Here is a 25663-nt window from a genome sequence, read left to right on the forward strand (position 1 = left end):
AGACTAACGACCACAGTAAAACAGCCTGCTGAGCTTCTCTGTCTAGGCTAACATGTATGGAATGACATACTGGGTGAGTTCAATTAAGTTCCTGGTGCACATAACTTTAAAAACTTGGGAATGCTCTTTGATTCATTGCTTTACATCTTTCAAAATTATAAATTTATTATTTTCATTAAAATCAGCATTTTCCACATTCAAACCTAAAATATCTCTTTCCGTCAACTTACAACTACAGCATGGCAAGGCTAGGCGGCCATTCTGATAGGCAATAGGTCCCCTGATATCTGTTTAATTTCATGTCATGGCAAAAAAAGTCATAATGTGGATGTAGCCCCCATAAAAGATTTAGTCTACTTCTCACAAGAACTAGCCGAAACAACTAGTATAGATACATTTAAGGGAAATCTATCTAACCATGAAAGAGAAATGAATAGACGTCATGCTGAAATGACGAAGGATGAGAGGAGGTTCATGTGGAGCATAAACACCAGCATGGGTATGGTGAGCTGGATTCTCTGTCTCTGTGCTATAAATACTGTGTAATACCACTGCCTTGGTCCAGATTGATTCAGCTTAGACCAAACTGCAGATCCAACCTGTAACTTCCTGATCCATATGGCTCAGTGCTAAATGACATAATGCATTTACACCTGAACCATTATAGGGCCCATCAGCTTTTGAGGACCGTAAAATACTCACTCCATCCAATTAGGGTGCTTGAGAAAAGTAGCACAGACCAGAGAACAAAGCTGTGACTTCCTGGTCTGTGTGGCTCAGTACAACATCTCACAGTGCATTTGGACTTGTAATGTTTCGAACACCACACACTTCCACTCCATCCAATTACAATTAGAGCAAAAAACTAGCATGGGCCAGGGAATGAACCTGGAACCTCCTCGTCAGTATGGTTAAGCCATACATTGGTCGGTACACTTGCCAGGTGAGTCAGAGAAGAAAGGGCCTTGGTGAGCAAGGTTTCTCTACTGAGTAAAACTTCTGAACCAAATATAATTTATTATCTCTTTAATGGGAAAATAGCTCAGCTCCTTCCCTGACTGAGTCGTCTAAATATAACAAAGTCAGTATTGTTTGGCCTAAAGCTGAACGGGATGGAAACAGCTGGCGTAGGCGGATTGTTTGGGAGCAATTTGCTTGCTAGCCCTCTGTCTGTTTCCCTGGAGAATCGGTCCACAGCTCCAGCTGCGGCTCCTCGATCTTCATTTCCCTCATCCTCTCTTCACTTGAACCAACATTTGGATCACTTTCTTGGTGACTACAATCCTTTTTCATTCCTACTGGTTCATACCGTCTTTCCATTATCTGGTTACGAATCTCTTCCAGTTCATTCATCCTTGACTGATGGTCAGTTTCAACTTCCTTCCTTCGCTGCTGTGACCGACAAACCATTTCTTTGTGAATCTCAACAAAGAATCCTGTGAAACCAAAATTAATGAGTCCAGTGAGTAGAGTAGAGGATGGTTGTAATTATTTAAACAGTCATAGTACGCACTTAATCCAAGGTAATTTATATTCCAGACAAGATACACAACAAAGATACATTTCTTTATTTTATAGCAGGAAGACAGGGAACGATTTCCGTGCTATTTATAAACCGCCTTTGAGAAGTATTGAACAAAATCAATCTTTCTCCAATAAAACCTGTCACACCCTTGCCATTTTTAAGAGCTGTTCTAGACATGGCATTGTTGAAATCAGTGTTGGGAGCATCAGCTTAATATGAATGCTTAATACTTCCATCTGGTAATCCTTTACTGTACTGCAAAGCGCAAAACCAAATTAAAACCTGCATTAAAATCCCAGACAGAGGAATCTCAAACAGACATATGAAGTATTTTTCCAGTAATATTGCTGTCAGCAATTTCTAGGTCAGAGTGCGTTTTGTGGAAGAATCTGGCAAAAGCTTCATTTTCCTGAGTGCAGCACGGTGAGGCCTTTTACTAAACTTTGTATCTGTTCTGGAGACCTACGATAAATATCAATTATCCTCTGAAGTCTAAGGAGCGCAGACGTCGGGATGATTGAGAGCGCAAGTGTGTGCATGTGGCAGAATACAAAGCTATTCAAACCAGCAAGTTCTAGATTCAGTAACTGCTATGACAAATAATTTCTATAGTCTAAAGATTCGAAGCATATTTTCTGCTTACCATGTTAGAACCACAACTGAAATAAATCTTTTGCATGAGTAAGCACGATAATAAAAGCCATTATGCTCACAGAAAAATGTTAAACTAGCACGACCTACTGGTTGATATTTTTGGCCTTTCATCTGGTTTGTTTGCATTCTGGATTTGCTCAGGTGATATATCTGTTTCTATTTGTAATCTCGTTAAAGCTGATTGTTATTACATTTGTTTAATATTCAGCTGTTAGCTTTTCTTGATAATCTTTCTATTAACCAGCCAACAATTTATCAAAAATTACAGAGGAGTTACAGCGTGGAGAAGGATATTCAGCCCAACCAGTCAGTGTTGGTACTTACTTTCCACACAGAATCCCTTCATCCCCTTTTCCCTTAACTACCCACCCATGTTACTCTTAAAATATTGACATGCTCTCTGAATCAATCATTCACTTCAGTAGTGCATTTTATAGCCTTGCAACCCCCTATAAGTAATGTTCTCATGCTCTCTGTCCTCAAGCTATTTTCAAATCTATCAACGTCTTCTGTTCACAGACACCTCAGCCTTTGCAAGTGGACTGGTTCCGTTTACTCTGTCCCATCCTTAGTAATTTAAACACCTCACCCCTTAATACTTCAGTGAAATCTGTCCCATTAAACTGGGATTTTAATTTAGTCAAGGGACATTGTCTGCCAAGTGAGTAACGTTTTAACGTGACATCCTGTTTCAGTTTTGAATGAAAAATAAACGTTTACACAATTTTTAAAAATAAATACTGAAGTGGCATTGTTTTGCAGCACTGACCCTGCTGATCCAAGTAGACGGCAATGTGGGTATGTATGCCTTTGTCATTCACCATGATGCTGCATTTTTAAAGTCAGTGGTAGTGATGTGGGTATGTGCCAAGCAAAGGCTGTTTCCTTTTCATCAGTGAGGAAGGGGGCAATGGGGGACACTGCAATTCGCTGGTACTGGTTATATATGTCTTAGTGACTGGTACAGAGTGAGGTAGATAAGAGTTGGAAGTAGTGTCTACCCAACCCCCTCGGCTATGAGCACATATAATGGCGAAGGGGAAAGGCGATGGGGGCTAAACCATAGCTTTGAACATAAAAAGCAGCAGTGAAAATGAACAGATTCAAGCTGGGAGCCACGCAGTGGGAATAGATCCACACGCAGGTTTAAAGGCTGCCAGGCTCAGTTGTCAACCTGAACAGAAAAGGGGCCCAAAGTGGAGCAGTCACACCTGATGGTTTCTGGTGCCACCTGGTGGTTGCTCTAGGGAATACCGGCCAGGAAGTGAAGCGAAAAACAAACATAGGATAAAAATCAAAACAAAGCAAAACAAAAACTTTTAAAACTTTAAAGTTTATTTATTCGTGTTACAAGTAGGATGACATTAACACTGCAATGAAGTTGCTGTGAAAATCCCCTTGTCGCCACACTCCGGCACCTGTTCAGGTACACGGAGGGAGAATTTAGCATGGCCAATGCACCCTAACCAGCACGGCTTTCGGACTGTGGGAGGAAACCCGCGCAGACACGGGGAGAACGTGCAGACTCCGCACAGTGACTCAAGCCGGGAATTGAACCCGAGTCCCTGGCGCTGTGAGGCAGCAGTGCTAACCACTGTGCCACTCAAAACATGCTCAAATTGTACTCCACTGAAATACCGGGGAGAGTAAAACCATTAGTCCATAAAAGGAAAAAGAGAAAAATCGTGTAGTTTGATTTTCAAACTTAAATAAATGACATTTTATTCAAGTTGATCCATCTTATAGCTAATGTTTTGCCGTTGACATTGCAACAACAAATCAGCTGTAAACAGATATGTCTGAAAAATAGCATCAGACGTGCAAAATTAACACACCCATTTTTATCACCGATTTGCTTTAGAATATCAGTAAAATCAATCGCACTGCTATTTGTGTATTTAGGTGTTTCAGCACAGAGTCAAATCGACAATGAAATGAAAAGGTGGCAGATATCCAGGTAATGGAATGTGTCAGAATATTGCACAATTATTCACAACTCGGACAGGAGGCAGCCAGTGATTCATCGAATATGTCTCGAGGACAACAAGTGGAACACAGAATGATTTCTGAAACACCAGTGGGCAGTCAGCGGCTTAACATGCTGACCACCCGTTTTCAAATTCAAAAGAAATTTTGCAATATTTGAAACATCCAGGTATTTTCATGACAGCAAAAACAACAACTTACATTTCTATAGTGCCTTTCATGTAATAAAGCGTCCCAATCAGGAGCATTATAAAACAAAGTATGCCAGCAAACCACATAAGACATTATTAGGTCAGATGACCAAAAACATGGTCAAAAAAGTACATTTTAAGGAATGTTTGAAAGGAGGAAAGAGAGAGAGGCGTGGGGAGGGAATTCTAGAGCTTGGGGCCTAAACAACTAAAGGCACAGCCACCGATGGTGGAGTAAATATAATTGGGGATGCACAAGAAGTCAGAATTAGAAGAGCACAGATATCTTGGGGAGGTTGCAGTTACAGGGACTTAGCCACTTAACTCAGCTTCAGCGCACATTTGTTGCTTTTAAGCTAGAAGTTCTTGTTTTTAAAAATGTGGAGTGGAGGCTTCCCTCAGGGGCACTGCCCGGTGCCCAGTGGGCGGCACTGCCTGGTGCCAGGCTGGCACTGCCCAAGGGGCATTGCCCCCACCTGACCATCCGGGGGCTTCAATGGCCTGCGGTCCCATTTGTAGTGAAACTACAAAAGGTCGTGAATGAAGCCCAATCCATCACGCAAACCAGCCTCCCATCCATTGACTCTGTCTACACTTCCCGCTGCCTCGGCAAAGCAGCCAGCATAATTAAGGATCCCACGCACCCCGGACATACTCTCTTCCACCTTCTTCCTTCGGGGAAAAGATGCAAAAGTCTGAGGTCACGTACCAAACGATTCAAGAACAGCTTCTTCCCTGCTGCTGTCAGACTTTTGAATGGACCTACCTCGCACTAAGTTGATCTTTCTCTACACCCTAGCTATGACTGCAACACTACATTCTGCACTCTCTTCTTTCCTTCTCTATGAACGGTATGCTTTGTCTGTATAGCACGCAAGAAACAATACTTTTCACTGTATGTTAATACATGTGACAATAATAAATCAAATCAAATCAAATCAGTCCCACCAGCGAGATCATCACGTCTATTCCTGTTGGTGGGTACCAGATGTGATCCTCGCCGGTGAGAACCTCCACCGGCGAGGCCAGAGAGCCAAGTGGACCCAGGCAATAGCGTCCGGAGCTCGCTGAACAGATTTAAATCAGCCTCATGCGCTTCTCCAGCGCGAGGCTGATCACGTCAATGAAAATGGCCCAGGAAGATCGCGACCTGCTGGATGCCGGGTGCAAATCCGATTTTTTGGTTCCCGTTCAAATTTCCTGCCCTACTTGACCAGTGCAGTGGGACGGCAAAATCGCAACCGTGATCTTTGCTGGTGTTTCTTTACACTGTTTCTAATTTTCCACCTCCCTGTCTCTGAAGACTGTGACTCTTGCTGGGTACTGTGAGACCTCCAATCTATCAATCATATGACCATTTGTCACGTGAGTCTTTACAGTGAATGCCAGTGCATCATCTGGATGAATAGGACAATGCACCAGTTTGAATCCTGTCCACACTGGGATTCACACATGCTCACTTCCAGGAAGACAGGGGAACCACGACATAAAATTAAACTATATCTTATCAAATAACTAATACTACAGAGCAATTTCAAGGCAGTAAATGCAGCTCTTGTTGGTCAGAGTGTCGTTACAGTATCAGTTCATATTTCTACTGTTGCACGCTATTCTTACACAGGAGAGAACAACAAGTGGTGGTGGGTGGGGTGCGGCTCAGTCTTTCAGTGAGAACAGGGTAAGTGGGAAGTGTGGGTGATTCTGCCAGCTAGGACCGAGGGGAAAGGACGGTGATTTGCTCATTCAGAATTGAATGACTGTTCTGCTTTCAGTGCTAACATAAAAATATCATTTCTACAACGCCCCAATTAGTTTGGATTTAATCACATATACTAACCCAAAAATCACACTGTAAATAGTCTTTACCTTTGACTTTTCCCAGTGAAGCTGAGATCTCAGGCAGTGAATCCTCCTTCTCAGTCTCAGCGTCATATTGTTCTTCTGAATCCTCTTCGCTTTCAGAATCGCTAGTGTCTCCATCTTCTTCACCAGCTCCACTTGGTCCCTTCCTCCTTTGGACAGAGTTACCATCAAGCTGCTGAAGGGCAGGTAGGGCCTCCGTCACCCTCTCCCTGTCGAAATACAGGCAACCATGGACCGAAGGTACAACAAGTGCCTCATTACTTAGCCCCCCCATCAGCAAAAGTGAACGCCATTTTAGTGTGGATCGAGCTTGCGCACCATCTATTCCGTCAGTTTGGTTATCAGTATTACACTGTAGAGAGTGTATGGGGCTTAATCTAACTGCAGGAAATCTTGAGGATTGCTTTGGTCTGGGTGGCCAGCAATTGTGTACCAGCGTTGCGGGACCAGCAATCGAGCTGGTGATCAGGCCGTGGGGAGGGGGGGGGCCGTGTACCAGCGTTGTAAGAACATAAGAACATAAGAAATAGGAGCAGGATTAGGCCATCTAGCCCCTCGAGCCTGCCCCGCCATTCAATAAGATCATGGCTGATCTGAAGTGGATCACAGGACAGGCCAGCGATTGAGCTAGTCAGCGATCAGGAGACCAGCAGTGCGGGGCTACTGCACATGCGCCGATCTCAGCACTGACATGTCAGTACATGCGCAGTGGCCCGCTCAGCGCTGTGCTGCCTGCCTCTCCAGCGGGAATAGGCCCCGTCCACAGATTTTCAGCGCGATTCATGCTAGTGCACTCTGTAACCCACAGAATGTGGGAGATTCATTCTGAAACTCCCGCTGAAAAAAAACAGCCGGATTTACTCCAGTTTTTACACAAATTCAACACATAATTTTTTTGGGAGAATTGGCCTCTGGAACGTAACTTTTTAAAGAACGATATCAGTTTTCCTGTCTCACCTATATCCTTCCTGTTCTGTACAGATATTGCCTGTCATATTCAGAATGATGAGACACTCTGGAAATTCACCTTAGTATAAAAAGACATAAACAAATGTGAATAAGGAGATAAGCAACTCAAGTGACAGCCAATAGATATTAACATCAGTACATCTGCCACGGAGATTATATAAATTTAAAATCTTGTGTAGGTTGCCTAAAGCAGGCTCCAGGGCTGTATGGTCTTCTCCTATTTCTTATGCTCCTGTTGCCAGGATTCTTGGTCACACATTTCTTCCACACGTCCCATTTTAAGTTGCTACATCAACATGTCTTACACAATTTTGCTATGTCGACTGTCAGCCTTAGACCATCAAGCGGCTCTGTGGAGCAATTTTCTAAGATTCTCAAAATAAGGGTGGGTCAGAGACAAAAATAGAAAATGATGGAAAGACTCAGCAGCATCTGTGGATAGAGAAATAGAGTTCATGCTTTGACTCTGTATGATTCTTCTTCAGAGTTTAGTTGGGCTGTCTAATTGAAATGGGTAAGGCTTGTAAAACTCGAGTTTATGCATGCACGCTCTGTGAGCAAAGCGATCCCAGGAAGTAATTAATTTTCAGTGAATGATTAGTCTCTGGAACAAACAACTGAGACATGTGATAAGTATGGAGTCACTCGTGATCTGGGCAGATTCCTGTGAGCTGAATTAGTTTCTGGCTATAGATGATAGGTTGCCGGTTAGTTGTCATCGTGATGAGCCACAGGCAACTGCATGTCTTCCAGAATTTACTCAACTGCCTTGGAAATTGGAGAGGAATTTCCCAGAGTCTTTCCTGGGTTGGCTGCAGTTTTTAACTTAATTTTCCCTGAAGAATAACTGATGATGGATTAACCACATCTGTGTTTACTGGATACAATGAGTCATCGATTTTAGGAAACGTAGTGGAAGACATGCCCCTGTCTATATCAACGGGGATGAAGTGGAAATGGTCGAGAACTTCAAGTTTCTAGCTGTCCAGATCACCTGTCCTAGTCCCTTCACGCCGAAGCTATAGTTAAGAAAGTAAGAAAGCCATTGGAATCTGTTATAATGTAGCCAATGATAACGTTGGAATCTGTTATCATGTAACCAATGATATCATACTGTGAGGGTCAGCTGACCAGCTGACACAGTAGACAATGTACCAATGGCAAAATGATGTGGTGGTCAGCTGACCTGGTATGAATAGAAAGCAAATGGGAATTGTGATGAGCTTGTGTGGCCCAGGTGTTAGTGTAATGAAGTTTCTTTACTAAAACCTTTTTCTTTGTTAAGTTAGTTCTTTTATTGCTTGCAATTGAAGATTCCTTACTGCTGGATGAACACACCAGCACCTCTTGGGCAGCACAGCGGCTAGCACTGCTGCTTCACAGCTCCCAAGGACCTGGGTTCAATTCCCAGCTTGGGCCACTGTCTGTGTGGAATTTGCACATTCTCCTTGTGTCTGTGTGGGTTTCCTCCGGGTGCTCCGGTTTCCTCCCACAGTCCAAAAATGTGCGGGTTAGGTTGATTGGCCATGCTAAAAATTGCCCTTAGTGTCCTGGGATGTTTAGGTTAGAGGGATTAGTGGGTAAAATATGTAGGGATATGAGAGGGATATTTTTTATATGAGGGTAGGGCCAGGGTGGGATTGTGGTCGATGCAGACTCAATGGGCCAAATGGCCTCTTTGATTTCTCTACTTTCTCAGGAGGCTAAGGAAATTTGGCATGTCCGCTACGACTCTCACCAAGTTTTTCAGATGCATCATAGAAAACATTCTTTCTGGTTGTATCACAGCTTGGTATGGCTCCTGCTCTGCCCAAGACCGCAAGAAACTACAAAGGATTGTGAATGTAGCCCAGTCCATCACGCAAACCAGCCTCCCATCCATTGACTCTGTCTACACTTCCTGCTGTCTTGGCAAAGCAGCCGGCATAATCAAGGACCCCTTGCAACCCGGTCATTCTCTCTTCCACCTTCTTCCGTTGGGAAAAAGATACAAAAGTCTGAGATCACATATCAATCGACTCAAGAACAGCTTCTTCCCTGCTGCCATCAGACTTTTGAATGGACCTACCTTATATTATGTTGATCTTTCTCTACACCCCCTAGCTATAACACTATATTCTGCACTCTCTCCTTTCTTTCTCCACCATGTACTCTATGAATGGTATGCTTTGTTTGTATTGCATGCAAGAAACAATACCTTTGTGTTGTATCCCAATACACGTAACAATAATAAATCAAATCAAATGTCTCGTTGTCCTTTCTCACTCACCTTTCAGTATAATTCATTGATTAATTGTTGGCACACGTATCATGGGCTGAGTGCACCCTTTCTGTGCAATATGATTCTATCTGCTTTGGGCAGGAGGATGTGAATGATGCACAGGGGGCCTATCTTGCTTTGAACTCATTCCCTAGCTCTGCTTTAGCCAGTCCCGAAACACGTGATGAGTACGTGCAGGAGACCTGCATTGTGTTTGCAGCAGTGTGATGCAAATCAGCTCTGACAGCTATGGAACACCAGGAATCTAAATTTATTCTTGATGAAATCAATTGTTGGACTGAAAACCTCGGAATGTATCACATGGAATAGAAAGGTCAAATTTCTAATAGCAATAAAAGTCACACCATGTCAGTAGCACATGGGGTCACAAGTTCAAACTATTAAAAGGCAAATTTAAAACTGATTAAACAAAGCTCTTTAGACAAAGTGTGATCGACACATGGTTTGGAGGTCCAGACAGGGCAGTGCAGACAAAAGTCCTACAACGCCTTGAAGCTGTTGAATTCTGCGATGAGAATTGTAGATTTGTCTGGAGCAACGGACAGAATGAGCAGTCATAGAATCCATACAGTGCAGAAGGAGGTCATTCAGCACTGACAATCAATCCCACCCAGACCCTATCCCCGTAACCCCATGTATTTACCCTATTAGTCTCCCTGACACTAAGGGACAATTTAGCATGGCCAATCAACCTAACTCGCACACCTTTCGACTGTGGGAGGAAACCAGAGCACCTGGAAGAAAACCCACGCAGACCTGAGGAGAACGTGCAAACTCCGCACAGGCAGTCACCCAAGGCTGGAATTGAACCCAGGTCCCTGGCACCGTGAGGCAGCAGTACTAACCACTGTGCCACCCCGAATTGTATTCACCTTATCATCTTGTGAAAAGCTCCTGCTTTGTAACACAGGACTCACAATGTTGTGTTTAGGTCGGCTGGAAATCTTGAGATGGATACAAATCTTTACTTATGGATGAAAAACACATTCATAATTAATGCCAGTTTTCAAATAATTCATGAGCTATAATGTGCACTTAAAAAGTGTTGCTAATGTAGACTTTCTGCTTGTGCCTAACCTTCCACGCTGTTTCTTTATAATAGTGATGAGACTGACTCAAGCTGCATCACTTAAGGCATGAACTGAGAGAGCTATGTGATTTTATTTAATTAGATTTTTTTCTTTAGACCTTTATTTTGTGCTTAACAAGGTGAGAGGAGTCAGTGGTGGTGAATAAGATACTTGCGTGCTTTCAGCATCAGGAACTCCCCAGCTGGTAGATCGCAGCAAGGTCAGAGTCTCCATCTATCCTCCTGCCACAATGTACCTTAACCCTAAGAACATCATGACACAGCACCACTGGAAGATTCTATTCCCTGCACTGAAACGCTGACAACAATTTTGTCTTGAATTATGAATGATTTTTCTGGACTCTGTCTCGCTTTGAATTAAGTTGAGGCTGCTTCAACTCTTACTTTGTTATTGTCCACAAACATCAGTGAGATGATACCTTCATGCCAATGATCTGACCAAGATTCAAATGGCTTCCAGAAGTGAAGTGGCAAATTTTGGGGCGGCATTCATAATTGGTTAGCATTGCTGCCTCACAGTGCCAGGGACCAGGGTTCAATTCTGGCCTTGGGTCACCATCTGTGTGGAGTTTGCACGTTCTCCCCGTGGGTTTCCTCCGGGTGCTCTGGTTTCCTCCCACAGTTCAAAGATGTGCGGGTTAGGTTGATTGGCCATGCTAACTTGACCCTAGTGTCAGGGGATTAGCAGGGCAAATAGGTGGGGTTACGGGAATAGGGCCTGGGTGGGATTGTGGTCGGTGCAGACTTGATGGGCTGAATGGCCTCCTTCTGCACTGTAGGGATTCTATGATTTATTGCATTCCAGTCAGACAAGAATATCTACTTTATCTGTAAAATGATGACTCAAGCAAACCAACCTGGTTCCAGCTGTTCAATCTGATTATATGAAAGATCTAAGAATCCCAGTCGCTGCAAAGATCTAAGGTTTTCCACTTTCTTGATTCTGTTGGCAGCTAATGTCAAAAATCTGTGCCAGAGAATTAGAGAGATTTAATATTTTGTTTGTTCTTTCAGATCTTTAGGAAATAAGAGCTGAAGTAGGTATTTCAGCCTTCAAGCCTGCTCCGCCATTAGATTGGCTGACCTTGTACCTCAACTCCATTTTCCTCACTATCCCCATATCCCTCTTTAATGTCTTTAATATCTAGAAATGTATTACTCTCAGTCTTGAATATGCTCCATGACTGAGCCTCCACAGCCCTTTGCAGTGTAGAATTCAAAGGATTCACCACCCTTGGAGTGAAGAAATTCCTACTTAGCTCAGTCCTAAATGGCCTACTTCTTATTCTGTCCCTTAGTTCGAGATTTCTCCAGCCCAAGGGAAACATCCTTCCTGCATCCACCCTGCTGAGTCCTGTAAGAATTTTGTATGTTTCACTGAGATCACTTCTCATTCTTCCAAACTCCAGTGAATACAGGCTCAGTCTCCTCAATCCTTCCTCACAGGACAGTCCTGCCAAAGCAGGAATCAGCCTGGTAAACCTTCGCTGCATTCATAGAATCCTACAGTGCAGAAAGAGGCCATTCGGCCCATCGAGTCTGCACCAACCACAATCCTACCCAGGCCCTATCCACATATCCCTACATATTGCTTCTATGGCAAGTACATCTTCCTTAGGTAAGGAGGCCAAAACTGTACACAATACTCCAGGTGCAGTCTCACCAAGGCTCTATACAATTGCAGCAAAATATCTTTATTCCTGTATTCAAATCCTCTTGCAATGAAGGCCAACATACCATTTGCTTTCCTAACTGTTTTGCTGCACCTGCATATTAGCTTTCGGTGATTCATGGACAAGTACACCCAAGTCCGTTTGGACACCAACAACTCCCAATCTCTCACCATTTAAGAGAGACTCTGCATTTCTGTTTATCAAAGTGTTGTCTCAGGCAGGAAAAGTGGAGGCTTTTCCTGCTATATTTTAAACACTCTGAAAAAAAGTGAAAGGGGGAAGGGGTAGCTTCCCGTGCCAGCAACTTAGGTTTTTGAAAGCTTGGGGTGCCGTTTTTAAAGGACGCCCTGATTTTTAAAAATAAAAAAAACAAGCACCCTATGTAAATCGCACCCCCCCCCACCCCCTCCCCCCAACCCCTCACGGTACTCCCCCCACCCTTTGGTACTGCCCAGGCATGAGTCTTTTCCCACTGGGGGCTGTACTCACCTGTGCACCTTCAGCGGGTTTTGTTCACCAGATACACGGCATGGGGGAACCTGTGATGATTCACATTGGTGCGCTCTCAGGCTGACGTGGACGGACAGTCTAACGGGGGGGGGGGGGGGCAATTAGGCATAAACAAACATCTGATACGCACAGATAATTAGAGGCAAATGGGAAATAGACCATAAGACCATTAGACATTGCAGCAGAAGTAGGCCATTCGGACCATCAAGTCTGCTCCTCCACTCAGTGAGATCATGACTGATCTGATGTGATAATCCTCAACTCCACTTCCCATTTTTTCCCCAGATCCCTTGATTCCTTACTGATTAAAAATCTGAACATTCTTAACTACCCAGTCTATATAGTTCTCTGCGGTGAGGAATCCCACAGATTCAAGATCCTCTGAGAGAAGACATTCCTCCTACAAACAAAATCTGTTTTAAATGGGCAACCCCTTACTCTGAGATTAAGCCTTCTATATTCTCCCACAAGGGAAAACAACCTCTCAGTATCTACTCTGTCAAGCCCCTTGGGAATTCTATATGTCTCAATAAGATCGCCCCTCATTCTTTTAAACCCCAATGAGTACAGGCCCAACCTACTCAACGTCTCCTCAAAAGAAAATCCCTCCAGACCTGGGCTCAACTTAGCTCTGGACTGTCTCCAATGCCAGTATATCTTTCCTTAAGATAAGGGGACCAAAACTGTTCACAGTATTCTAGTGGTCCAACTATTGCCTTGTGTATTTTTAGCAAGGTTTCCCATTTTTATACTCCATTCCGTTTGACATAAAGGCCAACTTACATTTGCCTTCCCTATTAACAGCTGAACTTGCATGCTACCTTTTTGTGATTTATGCATGAGAATCCCCAAATCCCTCTGCAGCTTTCTGCAGTCTTTCTCCATTTAAATAATATTCAGCTCCTTTATTCTTTCTGCCAAAGTACATAATTTCACATTTTCCTACATTATATTTCATCTGCTAAGTTTTTGCCCACTCACTTAACCCTTTGTAGGCTCTTTGTGTCATCCTCACCACTTGCCTTCCCACCTATTTTAAAATTGGGATCCCCACTATGTCATTGGCAAGGAGCAGGGACAACTGAGAGGGGAAATTCCGTTGGCATAAAAGCTTGATTCTCCATCCCTCCACCATTCCTGGCCCCCCAAAACAGGGGCAGAAAATCCCCCCCAAAGTATTTGTTTAGTTTCTCTGCCATTTCCTTATTCCCCATCATTAATTCTCTTGTCTCTGCCTGTAATGGACCCACATTTACTTTTCTATTTTTTTCCTTTTTACATACCTATAGAAGCTCTCACATTCATTTTTATGTTTTGCGCTAATTTACTTTCATATTCTATTTTCCCTTTCTTTATCAGTTTCTTGGTCCTCCTTTGCCTAATTCTAAAATGTTCCCAATCCTCAGGCTTACTCATTCCTTTGGCACTTTAAAAACCTCTTTCTTTGATCTAATACAATCCTTAACTTCTCTTGTCAGCCAAGGTCAGATCATTTTTAATGTTGGGTTTTTAAGCCTCAAAGGAATGTATATTTGTTGTAAAAAAATGTATTAATTCTTGAAATGTTAGCCGTTGCCTATGTGCCATCATATGTTTTAATGTAGTTTTCCAATCTACCACAGCCGATTTGTCCCTCCTACCTTTGTAGTTTCCTTTGTTTAGATTTAAGACGTTATTTCGGATTGAATCAAATCACTTTCAAACTGAAGGTAAAATTCCATCATATTATAATCACACTTCCCTAAAGGCTGCTTTATAACAAGGTTATTAATTAGCCCCTTCTCTTTACTCAATACTAGATCTAATAGTCTATTCTCTAGTTGGTTCCTCAACATACTGTTCTAGAAAACAGCTTGTATACATTCCAAGAATTCACCCTCCATAGCGTTAATGCTAATTAGATTTACCCAATGTGTATGTAGATTGAAGTCCTCATGATTACTGTATTATCTCTGTTACATGCACATCTAATTTCCTGATTTATACCCTGCTCTCCATTACAACTACTGTTTGGTAGCCTATAAACAACTCCCACAATGTTTACTGCCCCTTGCTCTTTCTGTTCTCTGAGTAGAAACACTTGTACTGAAGGAACAGAAAATATGCACCTCCCTTACTAGTGATGGGATAACTACTTTACTAGAGACAGCATATCTTAATCAATTTAGTTATGTTAAATAGTACTCACCTTAAATTGTGAAGCATTTCTAAATTTTCTATTTTCTTAATCTGATTCTGTGATTGAAAGGAAGAAATGTAAAGAGTGAATATTGCAATCTCCTTGTTGGAGGTTCACTGTTCATATTCTGAGGTGGAACAATCACCTTAGTGGTGTTGCTGAACTGGTCAAACTGCCTAAAATCCATGAGGCATCCCACCCAAAGCATTAACCTAACTTCGTGTTTCTGATAAAGACTGGCCAGTTACGTATCATGATGTGGAGATGCCGGCGTTGGACTGGGGTAAACACAGTAAGACTTACTGCAGTTACGTATCTCCAGTAGCTTCTGTTTTCATTTCAAGTTTCAAATATTGGAATATCCCTAGGGCTAGGGGTTTGGATGGAGAGGAGTTTGTTAGGTGTGTCCAGGAGAGTTTCCTGACACAGTATGTGGATAAGCCTACTAGAGGAGAGGCTGTTCTTGATCTGGTGCTGGCTAATGAACCTGGACAGGTGGAGGATCTCTCGGTGGGTGAACATCTTGGGGATAGCGATCATAATTCTATCTCCTTCACGATAGCATTGGAAAGAGATAGGGTCAGGCAGGCTAGGAAAGTGTTTCTCTGGAGTAAAGGGAAATACAGTGTCATCAGGGAGGAAATTAGACGGGTAAATTGGAAGGAGGCATTCTTGGGGAAAAGTACCGAAGGAAAGTGGAGGATTTTCAAGGAATGTTTGTCTGGAGCTCTGCATGACAACGTTCCGATGAGACAGGGGGGTGTTGGTAGGGTACGGGAACCGTGGTGCACGAAGGTTGTGATGAACCTGGTAAATAAGAAAAGAGAGGCGTACAGAAGGTTCAGAGAGCTAGGAGGTGTTAAGGATTTAGAGGAGTATACGCGATGTAGGAAGGAGCTTAAGAAGGAAATTAGGAGAGCGAGAAGGGGTCATGAGAAGACCTTGGCGGGTAAGATTAAGGAGAATCCCAAGGCTTTCTACAAATATGTCAAGAGTAAAAGGATGAGATGTGAAGGCATAGGACCCTTAAAAGGTGAAGGGGGAAAAGTTTGTGCGGAACCGTTAGAAATGGCGGAGGTGCTTAATGAATACTTTACCTCGGTATTCACGGTGGAAAGGGATCTGGGTGGTTGTACTGCTGGATTGCGGAGGACAGAAAGGATCGAGCATGTGGACATAAAGAAAGAGGATGTGTTGGAACTATTGAATGGCATCAAGGTTGGTAAGTCGCCGGGACCGGATGGGATGTACCCCAGGTTACTGTGGGAGGCGAGGGAGGAGATTGCGGAGCCTTTGGCGATGATCTTTGCATCGTCGATGGAGACGGGAGAGGTTCCGGAGGATTGGAGGATTGCGGATGTGGTCCCTATATTCAAGAAAGGGAACAGGGACAGCCCGGGAAATTACCGACCGGTGAGTCTAACCTCAGTGGTTGGTAAGTTGATGGAGAGGATCCTGAGAGACAGGATTTATGATCATCTAGAGAAGTTTAGTATGATCAAAAGTAGTCAGCACGGCTTTGTCAGGGGCAGGTCGTGCCTTACGAGCCTGGTTGAGTTCTTTGAAAATGTGACCAAGCACATTGACGAAGGAAGAGCGGTGGATGTGGTCTATATGGACTTCAGCAAAGCGTTCGATAAGGTCCCCCATGCAAGACTTCTTGAGAAAGTGAGAGGGCATGGGATCCAAGGGGCTGTTGCCTTGTGGATCCAGAACTGGCTTGCCTGCAGAAGGCAGAGAGTGGCTGTGGAGGGGTCTTTCTCTGCATGGAGGTCAGTGACCAGTGGAGTGCCCCAGGGATCTGTTCTGGGACCCTTGCTGTTTGTCATTTTCATAAATGACCTGGATGAGGAAGTGGAGGGATGGGTTGGTAAGTTTGCTGACGACACCAAGGTAGGTGGTGTTGTGGATAGTTTGGAGGGATGTCAGAAGTTGCAGCGAGACATAGATAGAATGCAAGACTGGGCGGAGAAGTGGCAGATGGACTTCAACCCGGATAAGTGTGTGGTGATCCATTTTGGCAGATCCAATGGGATGGAGCAGCAGTATAAAATGAAGGGTACCATTCTTAGCAGTGTAGAGGATCAGAAGGACCTTGGGGTCCGGGTCCATAGGACTCTTAAATCGGCCTCGCAGGTGGAGGATGCGGTCAAGAAGGCGTATGGCGTACTAGCCTTCATTAATCGAGGGATTGAGTTTAGGAGTCGGGAGATAATGCTGCAGCTTTATAGGACCCTGGTTAGACCCCACTTGGAGTACTGCGCGCAGTTCTGGTCACCTCATTACAGGAAAGATGTTGAAGCCATTGAAAGGGTGCAGAGGAGATTTACAAGGATGTTGCCTGGATTGGGGGGCATGCCTTATGAGGATAGGTTGAGGGAGCTTGGTCTCTTCTCCCTGGAGAGACGAAGGATGAGAGGTGACCTGATAGAGGTTTACAAGATGTTGAGGGGTCTGGATAGGGTGGACTCTCAGAGGCTATTTCCAAGGGCTGAAATGGTTGCTACGAGAGGACACAGGTTTAAGGTGCTGGGGGGTAGGTACAGGGGGGATGTCAGGGGTAAGTTTTTCACTCAGAGGGTGGTGGGTGAGTGGAATCGGCTGACGTCGGTGGTGGTGGAGGCAAACTCGTTGGGGTCTTTTAAGAGACTTCTGGATGAGTACATGGGATTTAATGGGATTGAGGGCTATAGATAGGCCTAGAGGTGGGGATGTGATCGGCGCAACTTGTGGGCCGAAGGGCCTGTTTGTGCTGTGACTTTCTATGTTCTATGTTCTATCCCTACCTGGGACTTGTTGTTGACCGTAAAGAAAAGTGAATTACAGGGAACTTCAGGGTAAAGTACTATCATAAACACTTACATTTAAATGACCCCTAGAACCTTTCTTTCCAATCAATAAATTGAATTTTAAAATTTCTACATAGAGAGCTTCTCTGTATATCCATTAAAATGACCAAGCACAGTGAGATGACTCAGGTGTATTTACTTCCTAACACTTGTATTTGATCACACTGTTTATAGCTGGTTCCCCATTTGTACGAATTAGGGAGAAAAAGGCAACCTTATTTTGTTTTTTGCTGACAAGTTGCATTGATATAGGTGTTAATTACGGAGAATGTACAGCATAGGAACAGGCCACTGAGCTGAAAAAAATCCATGCTTATGTTTATGTTTCACACGAGTTAATACATATTCATCCTCAAAGGATGCCAGATAGTCAACTGGGCTCTGGAATCATAGAATCCCTACAGTGCAGAAGAAGGCCATTCAGCCCATCGAGTCTGCACCGACCACAATCCCAACCAGACCCTAGCGCCATAACCCCATGCATTTACCCTGCTAATCCCCCTGACACTAATGGGCAATTTAGCATGGCTAATCCACCTAACCTGCATATCTTTGGAGTGTGGGAGGAAACCGGAGCACCCGGAGGAAACCCACGCAGACACGGGGAGAATGTGCAAACTCCACACAGACAGTGCACCCAAGCCGGGAATCGAACCTGTGTCCCTGGTGCTGTGAGGCAGCAGTGCTAACCACTGTGCCTTTCCTGAAGTTTACTTGATTATGTTAGGAATTCTAGGAGGAATTTCCAAGGTTTGTCACAGGGTTTTTCTGTTTGTTACCTCCCCTAGGGAATAGAATTGTTGTGCAGTAACCTCAAAAATGTAGGAATAGAAGATATAGCAAAATTGATGAAATTAATTTTATTTTTAAGAAACCACTGGGATCTTCTGAAGGCTTAAGTTTTTTTAATTCTTTCTTTGGATGTGGGCATCAGTGGCAAGTAGATTTATTGCCCATCCCTAATTGACCTTGAACTGAGTGATTAGGCCATTTCACAGGACAGTTAAGAGCCAATCAAATCACGTGGATCTGCAGTCACATGTAGGTTAAACCATAGAACATAGAACATTACAGCGTAGTACAGGCCCTTCGGCCCTCGATGTTGCGCCGACCAGTGGAACCAATCTAAAGCCCCTCTAATCTACACTATTCCAATACTATCCATATGTTTATCCAATAACCACTTGAATGCTCTCAACGTTGACGAGTCCACCACTGCTGCAGGCAGGGCATTCCACGCCCTTACGACTCTCTGAGTAAGGAACCTACCTCTAACATCTGTCCTATATCTCTCACCCCTCAATTTAAAGTTATGTCCCCTCGTGCTAGCCAACACCATCCGAGGAAAAAGGCTCTCACTATCCACCCTATCTAATCCTCTGATCATCTTGTATGCCTCTATTAAGTCACCTCTTAACCTTCTTCTCTCTAACGAAAACAACCTCAAGCCCCTCAGCCTTTCCTCATACGATTTTCCCACCATACCAAGCAACATCCTGGTAAATCTCCTCTGCACCCTTTCCAACACTTCCACATCTTTCCTATAATACGGCGACCAGAACTGTACGCAATACTCCAAATGCGGCCGCAGGTAAGGATTTATTTCCCTAATGGACATTAGTAAACCAGATGTTTTTTTTAATGGTAATCAATGATAGTTTTATGGTCACCATTACTGAAACTTAGCTTTATATTCCAGCTTGTAATAATTGAATTTTTGAATTACCATGGTGGGGTTTGAACCCATGTCCTCAGCTTGGGTTTCTGGATTACTAGTTCAGTGACATTACCTTCACACCATTGTCTCCGGTTGAGCTTGCATTGCCCCTTTTAACTCACACTTCAGTACCTAGCTGTTTCTCTACTCATGTTAGTTTAACCAGTCCACGTTGTTAGGCTTCATTTATGTTCATTGTTAAAAAGGTTAAAGTTACCAATAACACTCCGAATGGCTCCTGGTTCACAACGTGGTCCAGTCCCTATGGAACTGAAACCAAAAGAGAACATGCTGGGAAATCTCAGCAGGTCTGTAAGGAGAGAAAAGAGCTGACGTTTCGAGTCCAGATGACCCCTTTACAGACCTGCTGAGATTTTCCAGCGTTTTCTCTTTTGGTTTCAAATTCCAGCATCCGCAGTAATTTGTTTTTTATCCAATGGAACTGTTTGTTTTTCAGTAAGTTGTATCGTGGCCTTTCCTCAGAGAATCTTACAGCACAGAAGGAGGCCATTCCATCTATCATGTCTCTGCTAGATCTTTCAGAGAGCAGTCCAGTTAGTCCCACTTGTGTCCAGGTCCAGATGGCAAGTGTGGCCAGGGTATTTGACTGGAGTGGGCATCACAGTCCAGGCAGATCCCTTGTCACCTGATGTTCAGAAAGGTATAGGATATAGATAGGCTGGAAATTTGGGCAAAGAAATGGCAGATGGAGTTCAATCCTGATAAATGCGAAGTGATGCATTTTTGTAGAAATAATGTAGGGAGGAGCTATACGATAAATGGCAGAACCATAAAGGGTGTAGATACGCAGAGGGACCTGGGTGTGCAAGTCCACAGATCCTTGAAGGTGATGTCACAGGTGGAGAAGGTGGTGAAGAAGGCATATGGCATGCTTGCCTTTATAGGACGGGGCGTAGAGTATAAAAGTTGGGGTCTGATGTTGCAGATGAATAGAACATTGGTTCGGCCGCATTTGGAATACTGCATCCAGTTCTGGTCGCCACACTACCAGAAGGACGTGGAGGCTTTGGAGAGAGTACAGAGGAGGTTTACCAGGATGTTGCCTGGTATGGAGGGGCTTAGTTATGAGGAGAGATTGGGTAAACTGGGGTTGTTCTCCCTGGAAAGACGGAGGATGAGGGGAGACTTAGTAGAGGTGTATAAAATTATGAAAGGCATAGATAGGGTGAACGGTGGGAAGCTTTTCCCCAGGTCGGTGGTGACGTTCACGAGGGGTCATAGGTTCAAGGTGAAGGGGGGGAGGTTTAACACAGATATCAGAAGGACATATTTTACACAGAGGGTGGTGGGGGCCTGGAATGCGCTGCCAGGCAAGGTGGTGGAGGCGGACACACTGGGAACGTTTAAGACTTATCTAGATAGCCATATGAACGGAGTGGGAATGGAGGGATACAAAAGAATGGTCAAGTTTGGACCAGGGAGCGACACGGGCTTAGAGGGCCGAAGGGCCTGTTCCTGTGCTGTATTGTTCTTTGTTCTTTGTATTTTCTAGCAGCAGAATAGCAAAGAGGGATTTTGCTCCGTCTAGTTCAAGGTTCTTGAGGCCAATTGTAGCAGTTCTACCACTACTTTACCTGAAATTAATTCACAAACTATATGCAAGCTTGGAATTTCATAATCTATAAGGTTTAATATTACGCAGATGGTGGATTTACCACTGAGCTATCCAAAGGAGCCTAGCATTCACTTTTCAACCACTTTTGCAAAACCATCTGTGGGACATAGGTAAAGGTAAAGGTACCTGCTGAAGGTAAAGACTATAGACATTTCCCGCACACTCAAAATTTCCAAGGGCGTCAATATTCTCTCTGTCCAATCGAATAGTCATCAGTTTTGCCACAGCTTCTGTTCTGTATGGAAAACGTGGAATAATCTGTCAAACACCAGGAATTTCATTTTTATCAAAGCAGACTCAATACAAGGTGTCACTGAGTCAGACTGTTTAATAAATAGCACAGTGCAGGACCTAGAGAAGCCACGGCAAAAACACTTTGTGCACCCAAGGCCATTTTCTTTGCTTTTATTTTAAAGAATCTGTGATGGTTGTACTAAACACAACCACTAGATGGAAGCCTTATGCCTATTTTAACAATTCAAACTGTAATTGTGAAATATTGAAAGAAGCAAATCTAGGGGATGAAACTGAGGCACAGCAAACAAATGATTCCACAAAGATGGTGCCCTCGACTGGGAGACAAGCCGATGTATTGTAAATTGTGTAAAAAAACAAGAGTGGGGAAGATCTTGCTTACATCAATTCTTTAGGCTCAGGGAAATGCAGATATTGTGGCAGCTGGCCAATAACTCCCTCATATCTGAACGCCATGTGAATTATTAGCATCCAACCTCACTCACTGTAGCATGCCCTCAGTATTGTACTGACATTATCAGTTATTGGTGTCCAGCATGATGGCACAGTGGTTAGCACTGCTGCCTCACAGCGCCAGGGACCCGGGTTCGATTCCCAGCTTGGGTCACTGTCTGTGCGGAGTCTGCACATTCTCCCCACGTAGGTTTCCTCCCACGCCTTTCGGACTGTGGGAGGAAACTGGAGTACCCAGAGGAAACCCACGCAGACATGGGGAGTATGTCCAGTCTCCTAGAGAGACTAGAGTGAGATTTAGCACACTATTCTACTGCATAGAGCATCATCACTGACCTCACTATTAGGCACACACAGTGTTTACCAAGAGTTTGCAGGACAGCAGTCAGGAATTGGGAAAATCTGGGATTTGATAATCAATCACCGGATAGAGCAGGGATCTTCTGATCTGCAGAAGGTGCTACAACAAGAAAGATCGTTAACACTAACTGATTAGGGAAGTCTAATGCCTCATTGCTGCTATCGTATAACCATCCAGACAGTGATGTTTCTTATGGACTCCCACTGCCAAGCTGTGGCCACTCACATGTCTTCTGGTGTCTGTTTATCTGCAGGGAGTTGCAAATTTCGCTTAGCAATCAGTGACGTGGAAATGTACACCAACTTCTTTGCTTCACATGGGCTGTCTGAAAACAACATGAACGCATCCCAATCAATAAAATCAACATATTCCACTAGGCTAATACCAAATGGAGAGTAACAGGATTGGAAAGAAAAACTGGTAACTCTGATCAAAGGTTTGAGTGAGGTTCAAGCTGGTACAGTCTCTCACTGGATATTGAAGAGACCTGGAGATTTACTCACAGGTTACCCTCCATTCACCTCCTTATGCTTCATCTTGTCTGTTGCGACAGCTTAGCCCAGAGGTGGCGTCAAGGTGGCTCCGTTTGACCCGAGAGTGTTGCAGGAAGAGATCTGTCTCTTCTCAAACCAAGTTCCTCAGTCAAGACTAGCAGATCACTCACCACTGCAAGGCCCCTTAATTTCAACACTTGAGCAGTAAATACAATGGCACACTTTCTGCTAAAAGGGTCAGGCAGTGATGCTCAGACACAATTGGGATCATTGCAGCATGAAGAATAAACAAAGACAAGTGGTTTATTTCAGATTAGATCACTGGGCAGCCCCAATCACATTACTTCCAGTTACTGTATTCAGTTTATATATGTAGCGTTAATGCATTTTTGTGAATTTTAAGTTCATAAAATCATAGCATGATTGCAGTACATAGGGAGGCCATTCAGCCTCACGTGTCCATGACAGCTCTCTGTAAGAGTTAATCAGCTCGTCCCACTCTCTGGCCCATTCCTTATAGCCCTACAATTTTTTTTTCATTTTAGAAGCTTATCCATTTCATGATTGAATCTGTTTCCACTGCACTCTCAGGCAGGGCATTCCAGATCCTAACCACCTGCTGTCTTAAAAAAGCTTTTCCTCGTGCCTCTCATGTTTCTTTTACCTATCACTTTATATTAATGCTCACTGATTCTTGATCCTTAATTGGAGCAGTTTCTACCTGTTCTGTCAAAACCTGTCATGATTTTGAACACTTCACTCAAGTCTCCTCTCAACAGTCTCAGCTTCACCTATCTATCCATTGATCCATTGTAATTGAACTCCCTCATCCCTCGAACAATTCTTGTACATCTTCTCTGCAAACCTCTCTAAAGGTTTCACATCCTTCCTAAGGTGTGATGCCCCAGAATTGGACACAATGGGTGGAATTTTCCCGTCCGCCTGCCAGCGGAACCATAGTGGGCAGGACATGGACCATGCAAAGGCCCGTTGAACGCGGGCAGGATTTTCTGGCCTTGGAGCGAGCTTTTCGGCCAAGCGTGTTGGAAAATCCCACCTGAGGTCAACAGACCTTTGCATGGGCTGTGTCCCACCCGCTACAATTCCTGTGGCGGGCGGGACGGGAAAATTCCACCCGATATGTCAATTGAGGCCATTGATCATAATCTCCTTGTTTTGTATTCTATGCCTCTATTAATAAAACCAGGATTCCGCATGCACTTTTAACCACTTTCTCCATCTGTTTTACCATGTCAATGACTTGTGTACATATAACCCAGGTCTGTTTCTGTATCTGCTTTTGAATTGCAATCTTTATTTTATATTGCCTTTCCTCATTCTTCCTATCAAAATGTATTACTTCATGGTTTTCTGCATTAAGGCAAGCTAAGCAACGCTGATAGAGGAAAATCGACTATTTCCCTATTTCAGACATTAAGGTCATCAAGCACTCCCAGCCCCATGGTGACATATAAAGTGAAACTTTCCCTACTCTGATTAAGCCATGTTCTACGGTGCCAACCTCATAAGACCAAGCCATACTGCAGCGCTGCAGCACCCATTTCTTCAAACAACGATCCTTTTGGAAACTATATGAGAATGGCAATTTCATCCTAACAAATAGCCAGTGTATGTCATGCATTTTGTTTTAAAAGAACACATTATCATATGAACAGGACTTACGGTCTGTGGAGGTAACTTGGTTGGTGCTGCTCATTATTTTATTGTAAAAGACATATTCATGTAGTGCCCTTCAGAATGACTGAACATCCCAAAGCTCTTTACAACCACAAGATACTTTTGGAGGTGCAGTGACTGCTGCAATGTAGCAAGCTCTGACAAATAGCCATGTGCTAATAATAAGGTAAACTGTGTTGTTACAATGTTAATTGAGGGATAAGTATTGGCCAGGGCACCAGGGATAAATCACTTGCTCTTCTTCAAGGGGGGGGTCTTTTGCATCCACCAGGGTGAACAGAAAGAGCCTCAATGACTCACCCGAGAGACGGCACCTCTGACAGTGCAACACTCCCTCAAAACTGCAACACTCCCTCAACACTACATTCGATTGGCAATTAAGATGTAGAAATTGATCATCCACCTCCCCGCCACTGCCACCGTCTCCATCACCCTCCCCAATCCATCTCATTACCCCCCCACCTCCCAAGGCACAATGGCACAGTGGTTAGCACTGCTGCCTCACAGGACCAGGGACCCTGGATCGATTCCTGGCTTGGGTCACTGTCTGTGTGGAGTCTGCACATTCTCCCCGTGTCTGCGTGGGTTTCCTCCCACAGTCTGAAAGACGTGTTGGTTCGGTGCATTGCCCGTGCTAAATTCCCCCTCAGTCATTCCCGAACAGGTGCTGGAGTGTGGCGACTCGGGGATTTTCACAGTAACTTCATTGCAGTGTTAATGCAAGCCTACTTGTGACTAATAAATAAACTTAAACAGAAGGAGCCTCAGTGCCTCACCCGAGAGGCGGCACCTCCGACAATGCAGCACCCCCTCAACACTGCACTGGACTGGCAATTAAGGTGCAGAAATTGATCGCCCCCCCATCCCCACCCCCACCCCCTCATCACCCCCTCCCCCTCATCACCCCCCACATATCATCACCCCCTCATCATCTCCCCCACCCCCTCATCATCTCCCCCACCCTCTCATCACCCCTCACATATCATCAAGCCCCACATCTCATCACCCCCTCCCGCCTCAGATTGTTTTGCTCCAGTGTTTGGAGTGGGCTTTGAGCCCCGAGCCTCCTGAGGCCTGAATGCTGCCACTGTTTTGATGCAGAGTGTCTGCTCCGAAGGGGGGGGGGTTTATTTTTAATCCCATTTAATCTGGGTGCAGCTGCCAGGCTGGGGTTTGGCTCAGAGCCGCACCCGGGACCCCCGCACCCAGTGCTGCACCTACCCTCCGCCATTGCGGCCTCTCCGTCACCCATGGCAACGCCTTCACCATGGCAACCGCC

General features: G+C 44.3%; 1 protein-coding gene across 2 annotated transcripts; it reads right to left on the reverse strand.

Moving 5' to 3' along the window:
- Positions 1 to 1011: 1011 nt before the first annotated feature.
- On the reverse strand, positions 1012 to 25663 carry LOC144500985 (leucine-rich repeat-containing protein 46-like). Of its 2 annotated transcripts, none has more exons than XM_078224485.1 (8): positions 25606 to 25663; positions 22418 to 22517; positions 21250 to 21358; positions 14931 to 14977; positions 11417 to 11526; positions 7177 to 7246; positions 6223 to 6428; positions 1012 to 1436 (listed from the first exon to the last, which is right to left on the reverse strand). In XM_078224485.1, exons 1-8 carry the CDS (start codon positions 25634 to 25636, stop codon positions 1159 to 1161), a joined length of 951 nt encoding a protein of 316 aa, XP_078080611.1. In that variant the 5' UTR covers positions 25637 to 25663; the 3' UTR covers positions 1012 to 1158. The 2 variants fall into 2 exon arrangements, with proteins under 2 accessions (XP_078080611.1, XP_078080610.1); XM_078224484.1 differs by lacking the exon at positions 25606 to 25663 and adding an exon at positions 24370 to 24463.

Source organism: Mustelus asterias, chromosome 11 (assembly GCF_964213995.1).
Source record: "Mustelus asterias chromosome 11, sMusAst1.hap1.1, whole genome shotgun sequence".
Taxonomy (NCBI): domain Eukaryota; kingdom Metazoa; phylum Chordata; class Chondrichthyes; order Carcharhiniformes; family Triakidae; genus Mustelus; species Mustelus asterias.

Coding starts and splice junctions, on each gene's coding strand:
- LOC144500985 (XM_078224484.1), bottom strand. CDS start 24,403: ATGAGCAGCACCAACCAAGTTACCTCCACAGACC. Junction 14,978..21,249: donor ATAGTCTTTACCTTCAGCAG/GTACCTTTACCT, acceptor TTTCAATCACAG/AATCAGATTAAGAAAATAGA. Junction 6,429..7,176: donor ACAGAACAGGAAGGATATAG/GTGAGACAGGAA, acceptor GTATTTCGACAG/GGAGAGGGTGACGGAGGCCC.